Source organism: Oryza glaberrima, chromosome 8 (assembly GCF_000147395.1).
Source record: "Oryza glaberrima chromosome 8, OglaRS2, whole genome shotgun sequence".
Taxonomy (NCBI): Eukaryota; Viridiplantae; Streptophyta; class Magnoliopsida; order Poales; family Poaceae; genus Oryza; species Oryza glaberrima.
This window is the reverse complement of record NC_068333.1, coordinates 20,198,466-20,207,819: the sequence shown is the minus strand read 5'-3', so window position 1 is coordinate 20,207,819 and position 9,354 is coordinate 20,198,466. Positions and strand designations below refer to the sequence as shown.

The 9,354-nt window shown below is 40.7% G+C and overlaps 1 protein-coding gene across 1 annotated transcript; it reads left to right on the top strand.

Moving 5' to 3' along the window:
• Nucleotides 1-564: 564 nt before the first annotated feature.
• Nucleotides 565-4,391, top strand: LOC127782796 (uncharacterized). The gene is made up of 5 exons (XM_052310066.1): nucleotides 565-853; nucleotides 995-1,089; nucleotides 1,202-1,295; nucleotides 1,640-1,843; nucleotides 3,783-4,391. Exons 1-5 carry the CDS (start codon nucleotides 565-567, stop codon nucleotides 4,103-4,105), a joined length of 1,005 nt encoding a protein of 334 aa, XP_052166026.1. The 3' UTR covers nucleotides 4,106-4,391.
• The last annotated feature ends 4,963 nt before the right edge of the window (nucleotides 4,392-9,354 follow it).

Genomic DNA, 9,354 nt, shown 5'->3' with positions numbered 1-9,354 from the left:
ACCCAGCTTATATTTATTTATTGATTGAAAGCTGGAAAAATTTCCAGATTTTGATTGAAAGTTACTTTAAATCCTGATTAGAAGTCAATCAAGCCCCACATGAGATGTGCTCAATTTTCTTAAGGTTTCTTTTCCTTGGTATGTGTCGAAACAAAACGGAATAACACAGAAAGCACTTCTCTCCTTTCCATCAATTGTACGCAAAATCAAAAGCAAAAAAAAAAAAAAGGGGCAGACTTAGACTAGCAATGCTGCAATGGATCGAGGGACGATACACAAAAGAAACGAGGGAAAAGGCAGAAATGTCATCAAACAGAACGAACCACGAGAAAGAGCCACACCCTCACACACTCCACTCCACTCCTAACTTACCCTTTTGCATGCTTTCCCCCTGCCTCGTTGCCTCCTCCGACTTTGCAAAATTTTTTCCAAGCTTTATTTTCCTCGTTCCCTGACGAAAAACTGTTGCACGCAGCAGCTTGACATTGCCGTACTGCATCCTCGCAGAGCACACAACACACTCTACACAACCTTTTTCTCAAAAGCCCTTCTATTTAAGCACGCATGCCATGCCACCCGCACTCTCTGGAGCTCCACTGCTGCTGGCTGCTGCTGCGTACCATGGACATGGAGACAGCGCAAGAAAGAGAGACGCGCGCATGGCGGTGGCCTTTGGACACCATGGCCTGTGGCCTGGGCGACACTGGCCGCTTCCTGTTCGAATGGGTTCCACAGCTTAGGTGCTTTGGTCTGGGAGTAGTGGGAGTCGGCGCCGCCGGTGATCCTATTCCTCATGGTCATGGTCACACCCCCCATGGCCGTGAGCTCGAGCTCGAGCTCTTCTTCCCCAAGTGTAGGTTCTTGCACACACTGCATTGCACATGCATACACAATTCTGCATGCCCTTTTTTCGATTGTTTCTTCTGTTCTCTTTGAAATCAGCTTGTGTTCATGGAGGTAATTCTCGTGGTCGTTAATTGGTTGGCTCATGCAGGTATGGAGTCGCCTGCTTCGGAAGCGGTGGTGACGGGTTTGCCGGCGCATCAGGATACCATGGTGATGTACGACGAGTTTGATGAACTGCTCCAGGTGAGTTCAAGCTTCAATTGTGTCAGAATTACATGCAGTTCTTGCTCTGAGAGCTTATGTCTGATGATTGCTTCCTTTGTTTTTCTCGTTTCACTCTGATAAATCTCTTCAGAGTTTCCGGGACGGCAATGAGGAGCAGCAGCTCGTAGGCTTCGATTCCAGCTGCTTTCTGAACGAGAAGAACAGTGACGTTACCTGTTTCCTAGGTACAGGATCTGTACATTACTCTGAGTTGGTTTAGCTTACTTCACACTCTTTTAGCAATAATTAGTCCTGTATCTTCATTTATTCCATAGTAGTGGTACGATTCCAAATAACTAAGACAAACTTATAAATGATTGTTAAGTACGGTTCTCGTGAAATTTATGCCTGGGCCTACCCAAGATTAGTGCTACATTGCTGCCCTAACACATCATTTTGTGTATCATGTGTGCAGTGTATGTACTGCTTGTTAAGTAAAGAACATCATTTTCGGAGTACATGTTTAGATGTTACACAGATTTTAACCTGTTAAAAACCAGCATAGTGATTAATCAGTGGGTTTCTGCAGACTATGATGGTGACGATCTTCCTCTTGCTCTGAGCTCTGTCTCACCAATGGAGCCCCTTGATAACACCGTGGGGCAGCCTCAAGCAGAGCTTGAGCACCCTCCCAGCTCTGCCTCCTCCCCCTGCAACGTGGGCCCACATGCCAGTGACACTGGCGCCAGCGCCGACAAAGACTGTTCGTCCAAGCGTCCAGCTACACCAGAAGGTATGACCTACAGTACCCTTTTTCATTTCTTGAAATTTTTTATCAAATTTTTGTGACTAAATCATCTATTATATAGTTAAAGTAATAGAAAAAGGAGCCTCCACGTTCGCTCTCACGGCTTAGAAATTCTCACATTAATCGAAAGAAAATAAGAGAAAAAACAAAACACCAAGTGTATTAGGATTAGGTCATGCAAACGGACAAGAAAAATTAAAAGTTTAAACGGACAGGACAAATAGAAAAAAAAACAAAGGATATTATAATGATAGTGTGTAATAATGATTCTTTGGAATCCGTATGAGAGAACCAAACACAATCATATTCTGCATGCCCATATCACGGTAATTGAGTTATCCGTTTTTGAATTGTACACAATACATGTCATCTCAATAAATACATGTCCTAGAAAAACATAAATAACAAAAATAATCACATGATTTTCTCGCCGCAAATTAGCACGCCAGTAATATTTTTACTACAATCCACTTCATCAGCAGATTAACAAACATATTTTTTGTTGCAATCCGCTTCATCAACTAGCAGACCGAAAATTCTTGCTTTGATACACATAGAAATCCAATTTAGAAATAACTAAAATTCAAAATTAAGAAATTATTAGTAACCAGCACTCGTATCGGTATATACAATAAAATATTGATATTATATACCAATAAAACTTACAAATAAAAAAATCAGAATTTTAAAAATAAATATTAGAAGAGGTGTCTAGAGTCCTTAAAAAAAATAAGATTTAGAAATAACTAAAATTCGTAATTTAAAAATATGAAATATTGAAACAAGGGTTTATATTCCATATAGGAATAAAATTTATAAATAACGGAAATTCAAAAACTTTTAAAAGTTAATGTTGGTATAGGAGTCGAGAGTCCACATAGAAATCCAATTTTTGAAATAACTAAAATTCAAAATTAAAAAATAATCAGTAACCAGCACGCATATCAGTATATACAATAAAATATTGATATTATATACCAATAAAACTTACAAATAACAACAATTCGGAATTTTAAAAATAAATATTAGAAGAGGTGTCTAGAGTCCATATAAAAATAAAATTTAGAAATAACTGAAATTTGTAATTTAAAAATATGAAATATTAAAACAAGGGTTTATATTCCATATAGGAATAAAATTTATAAATAACAGAAATTAAAAATTTTAAAAAAGTGAATATTGGTTTAGGAGTTGAGAGTCCACATAGAAATCTAATTTTCGAAATAACTAAAATTTTAGTAACCAACACGTATATCGGTATATACAATGCAATATTGATATCATATAGCAATACAACTTACAAATAACAAATATTCGGACTTAAAAAAAGAAATATTAGAAGAGGAGTCTTGAGTCCATATAAAAATATAATTTAGAAATAACTTAAATTCAAAATTTAAAAATAAGAAATATTGAAAGAAGGGTTTAGAGTTCATATTGGAATAAAATTTATAAATAGCGGAATTTCAAAATTAAAAAATAAGAAATTTTGGTAGAGGAGTCGAGTACATATGGAAATACAATTTAAAAATAAAAAATAATAATTAATAACTAGCACCTATATACAATAAAATAAGAATACCATGCATTGTTTAGTTTGGTCAAGTTAGTAAATAATTTAAAATTATGTTATCATTTTATTACATTTTAATAATAAAATGTAAAAATATATATAATCTTATGTGAGAAAAATATATCGGTCCTAGATGCGCAATCTGCGCGGACCACCATGTTAGTTACTTCCTCTATTCCAAAAAATAAAGTAGTATGATTAGATGAGACACATCTTTGTATTAAATCTAGACAGTTTTTCTCTTCAGATTTATAAGTATCACATTCAATTATAATATATTATATTTTGAGACGGATGGAGTATTAAAAATTATGATCACGATGACGACACCATGATGCTGCAATCTCGCAGGGAATGAGACGGAGAGCAGCAAGAGGAGCAGGACGACGGCGGCGCCGCCGCCGCTCTCCGGTGCCGGGACATCGGTGGTGTACCCGTTCGCCGTGGTGAAGCCCAGCGGGCTGGACGGCGGCGCGACGCTCGCCGACATCAACGCGCGGATCCTCACGAGGCCGCCCAGGCCGGTCAGGCACCCGGTGGGGGAGTTCGCGTGCGCCCCGCGCGCGGTGGCCGGCGGCGACCGGCCGGCGCCGTCGGGCAAAACGGTCGCCGGTTTCACGAGGCTGCACACCGCCGGGAGTGGCACGATAACCATCATAAGGACGAAGGGCTAGTGATCGTCTGATCGAGCCGTACGTCAAATACGATTCGATCTCTTGGATGATAATCTTGATGTAAATTGATTAGCAAGTGACTAATTGTACTGGGGAATAAAATGTCGAATGATTGACTGAATGTGCTGAATCTGGATCTGGAAGGAGGAACATGATATTGGATTATCAGTCTTCACATAAGTAAGTAAACAAACAAACAAATGGAAAGATTGAACAAACTGTTGCAGATTTTTCTGTTCAGAAGCTTGAATTGATCATACTACAGAGAAATCTTTGGATGCTACTAGCAGTACTAGTACAGTAGCTACAGGATGCAAAGCACTTAATGAGAAGAATAGTGCGAGCTTATAATTGCACGGTAGTACCTGTAGACAGACGGTAGGAGTAGCTGCTGCTGTACTGGCTGAAAATACCTGAAAGTTAAGGCAATCAGCAGATCAGCTTTGCCTTTATCCGGAGTTGGTGGCCCGCCGGATTTTAGCTCCATGGAAAACTGCAAAATTCTCTTTTCGTAGCTGCTTCGTACTTACAGAAATACTACAGATTAGATACACCGTTCTAATGGGATAGATGACTTCAGCATGAAACCTAAATATCAGATCAATATCTATGGGATATCATGTCTGTTACCGGAGGTAGCAGACCCGGTACCTATGGTACAATGCTGACGTTAGCATAATACTAGATCTGATCTACAGGGTAGCATGTACGGTATCGGAGGTACCAGATCCGGTACCATGCTGACGTTAGTGTGCTACTAAGATACCAGATCTGGTACCTATAGGGTATCATGTCTAGTATGGGAGATACCAGATTCGAGGTTATCATGACGTTAGCATAATGTCTACGAACTGCGGGTATCATTTTTGATACCGAGGTACTAGATCCAGTACCTATCTGGTGCGTACGATATGATTTCGTGCTAACGTCAACATACATTAGCTATTCCGGTACAACGGAATATCATTACGTAGTCTCCCTAAAATCTTTACTTACGTGTCCCTAGCAACTTAAAAGTCAATGCTGAAAAAAAAACTACGTTAAAAAAGCATCAAAATCAACTTCAAAATCAGGCTGTGTGTAGTTTCACGCTAAAATTGAAAGTTTGAAGAAATTGGAGCGATGTGACGAAAAAGCTGGAAATTTATGTGTATGAAAGTTCGATGTGACGGAAAAGTTATAAGTTTGTAGAAAAAAGTTAGAATATAAACAAGGCCTCAGTTTTAAAATTTAAATTTTTGCAGCAGCTTATAGGCCATTGGACAAGCACCCTTAATCTGATATTTGTTTTAGCATGACCTTTATAGTTTCAAATACTCAGACTGGGTTCGGTTGTTTAGGTTGTAAACTAATCCCTCGCGTATGCGAAATGGAGCAACTCATTAGTACATGATTGATTAAGTATTATTTATTTTGTAAAAGAGTTGATTAATAAAAATTTTTAGAACAATTTTACTATAGAAGATTTTTGTAAAAACAAATGCATTGTTTAGCTTTGAAAAACACTAGGTCATAGAGAATCGGAGGAGTGAGAAATTAAAGCAGCCTTTTAACTCATCAGTTGATCAGTTCGCTGATTTTCTCTTCTAAAAATAAAAAAAAAAAGAAAAGTTACTACCGTCAGTAATTACCAAATTCCAGGCCTGCCCGAGCCATAAGGGCATCAGGCCCACGGCCCACGAACTCCCAGAGCCCTTCTCTCGGCTCTCGCCTTCCGGCCTCCATCCTCCAGAGACCGTGGCCGCCGCCGCCGCTCGCCCACCGCTGCACCGCCGCTTCCCTCCAAGAGTCCAAGGCTTCGGCCACCGCCGAATTGAACCACCGCCACCCAGATCCACCGCCCTCCGGTCCTGCACAGCCGCCCGCGACGAGACGAGCCACCGGCGCCATCTTCTCTGTATGCAGGTATTACCAATTCCCCCCGCAAAACATGTACTCCCTCCGTTTCAAAATGTTTGACACCGTTGACTTTTTAGTACGTGTTTGAACATTCGTCTTATTTAAAAAATTTAAGTAATTATTTATTCTTTTCGTATCATTTGATTCATTGTTAAATATACTTTCATGTACACATATAGTTTTACATATTTCACAAATTTTTTAATAAGACGAACGGTCAAGCACGTACTAAAAAGTCAACGGTGTCAAACATTTTGAAACGGAGAGAGTATTTGCGTGGTGACGCCGTGACGGGTGCTCTGCTCGTGCAAGAATCTCGGTGCGTATGGACATGGTCAATGGCTACGATTAGTACAGGTAGTATATTATATACATGCCATATTCCATCTAGGGATGGCAATTGTGCCCGTTTGCCCGTTTACCCATGGGTAAAAACTCTATTAGGGCTCCTTTGGCAGCCGGGGATCCCAGTGGGAACCCAACCCATTCCCTGGGAGAAAGGCCCGCAGGGGAAATTGCCACGGGGTTTATTTCATGTCCATTTGGAAGCCCATGAGGTAGGGATTTTTCGGCCCAATCCGCGGGGAAACCCTAGGGAAAGGACCCCGACATCCGGAGGTCGGGAATATTTCCTCTCGCGTGATCCTCCGCCGCTTCTCTCTTGCGCAAGAGCGGGCGACGCCACTGCGGGACTCCTCGTCCGACGAGAAGGGTAAGCCCTTCTCCTCTCCCCCCCTCCTCCTACTAGGGTTCCCGCTCTCCTCCTCGTCTAGAGTTTCCGCCTCCTCTAGCTCTCCGGTCTCAGCACTCGGATCGCAGGCACCGAAGGGCGGGTGGTGCCACGGCAGCCTAGGCAACGACGACGAGGCGACGCGCCGGCAGCGCGGGTGCACAGCGGGGGACAGGGGGAAGATCCAAGGCGGCGCGACGCACCGGCTTGGTGTATATATGGTTGTTTCTTGATTTGGTTTGTTTCTTAATTTTCTAACCATGTTGAGCCCGATTTGTTCGCGTGCAAAGAATTCTTGCTCCGGTAGTTTCTTCTCCGCTGTAAGCTTGGTTCCGTGTTGACCCGGTAGATTTATGTTGTTCTTGAGCGTTGAATCGGTGGAGGGATGGATACACGCAGGTGCTAGGGTTCAAGATGATGTTCTTGGTTTTAGTTTTTAGTCATGTGTTCACATGATCTCCACTCCCCAAATCCCAGATCCAGTTTTTAGTCTGTCACTAGTAGTATGTCTGATGGCCCTGCAATTTAATTTGAAAGCTCTGCTTCATGTATACTTGATTGCTTCATGTATACTTGATTGCTTTGGCCCATTGCAATGTAAATACCTAGCTGCAGTGTTGTGTTTTATAACGCTCCTTGAGTTTTTATGAAACTGTAGTAGCATGAGGCTTTAATCTGTCTGATCAGTTTGCACCTAAACAGCAACTGTGTTCTATGATATCTCCTGCTAGGCTGTGTTCTGTATCTCTCCTTGAGTTTTTATGTTGTGGTCTGAAGACTGACCAACCACTGAAAATGTAATTTTTATTATTGCCCAAATGACAGGGTTGATGTCTAGTAACGCATCCTCCTGTTAACTTTTCCATACTTGGCATTATTATTTGCATATTATGTGAAACTTGCATACTCGTGGATTTACTTTGCACTTGTACAGCTGCAGCAAGAGAGCCTAGGAGAAAGCCAGGAAAAATATATACCATGAAACACATTATGATTTTAAAATAGGATCATGCCTTCATTAGTTTAACTAAGGAAGAGATTTTCAGTTTTCCTCTGCCATGCTAATTAAGATTGTTTGATGTTGCAAAACCGACATGCTATGATTTTGTTGTGTTCAAGAATATGACTCTGTTATGTCTTCTTGCTGACATTAATGTTATAACCTAGAGCAACCATGAGCATCTTTTCATCTTGATGCATTTACTTTGTAGTTTCTTGTGCAGGGCACTCGTCTAGATTGATTTGGACTCTAGAAATTCCTAGCAATAACAATTTTGGTTGTTTAGATGAACTCTGAAGTCTGATCTGTTATGTGCAAATTTCATGTGGTCATTGTGGTACTCATCAAAACCTTTTTTTTTCCAGAAAGAACAAAGGAATGTTCTAAAACATGTTTATTTTGATAATATAGAGTGGGTAGATGTATGCTTAAATTGTTATATTTCTGCAGCTTTCTGCACCAAAGGAAGCAGCAGTTAAGTTTCATGGATCCTGTAAAAGCGTCACCAGTCACAAGGATACAATTTTCTGTTGGGTTGTTTTGGGGGCCAGTCTGATTGTAGTGCAGTTGTGTAATGGAAATGAATTTTTTTCATGATATACCACTTTGCAGATTGAAGAGTTGTAGTTCTAAGAATTCTTGTATTTTCATAAGAAGCATTGTCATTTGAATTATCTATGTGGATTGTATTGGTTGAGATAAACTTGGTCGAATGTTGTCGATGTTTAACACCAATTTGACTTTTGCTGAATTTACTACATTCTTCAATTAAATGTACCATCATGATGCTAGTATATTGGTTTATATTATTTTTAATGATATTTTCCATATTTTTAATGACAGTTTTATATTTTTTGAAATTTTTATGGACTTCCCGTAGGCCTTTTTCAATTTATCTGTCATTTTTCGTAATTTTATCTTTTTTTCCTGATTTTTTTAGTTTTCTATGATTTTTTTTAGTTTTGTTGTTGAACACTGTTTAGCAGTTTGCCTCTCTAAATCCCCATTCCTCCATCAACCCCCTCCCCCTACTCCCAAATGGTAGCAGGAAAAATTCCCCTAACAGGAGTGATTCCCCTAGAGGTGGAGGGGGATCGGTTGGTGCCGGGGAAAATCCCTGTACGGGACTATTTCCCGGGGGTTTCCTCCCCCTGCATCCAAAGGAGCCTTTAGGGTTGGGTTTGTTCTCTATTTTATACCTATGGGTATCTTATTGGGTCAAAAGCTATACCCGATGGGTAAATAGGTATGGGTATGGGTAATCACTACCCATGCCCGCTTTACCCATTTACCCGCGAAGTCTAACTTACATGTAGGCGAGGAGCAAAATCCACTTGAATACATAAGCCATGTTCTTTGTTTTCTACGGTTTCCCATTTATTTTCCTTATTATTTCTCTTCCCCTTACTCTATCGCCGCGAGAGGAGAGACACCACACCGAGGCGGAGAATATTTGATGTTTTAAGTTCGATTCGAACTTAGAAGCTTGTAGACTTTTTGTTCCACTGCTTTTGTTGTGGCGGGTAAACGGGCAAGCCCGCGGGCACAAGGTGCCCGCGGGCAATGGGCATGGGCAACCACCCTTACCCGTCATGTAGTAATGGGTATACCCACGGGCAC

Excerpts from the sequence above, each read along its gene's own strand:
- LOC127782796 (XM_052310066.1), top strand. The coding sequence starts at position 565 with ATGCCATGCCACCCGCACTCTCTGGAGCTCCACTGCTGCTGGCTGCTG. Across the intron at positions 854-994 it reads CGAGCTCTTCTTCCCCAAGT|GTATGGAGTCGCCTGCTTCG; the intron begins GTAGGTTCTTGC and ends TGGCTCATGCAG. Across the intron at positions 1,090-1,201 it reads AGTTTGATGAACTGCTCCAG|AGTTTCCGGGACGGCAATGA; the intron begins GTGAGTTCAAGC and ends AAATCTCTTCAG.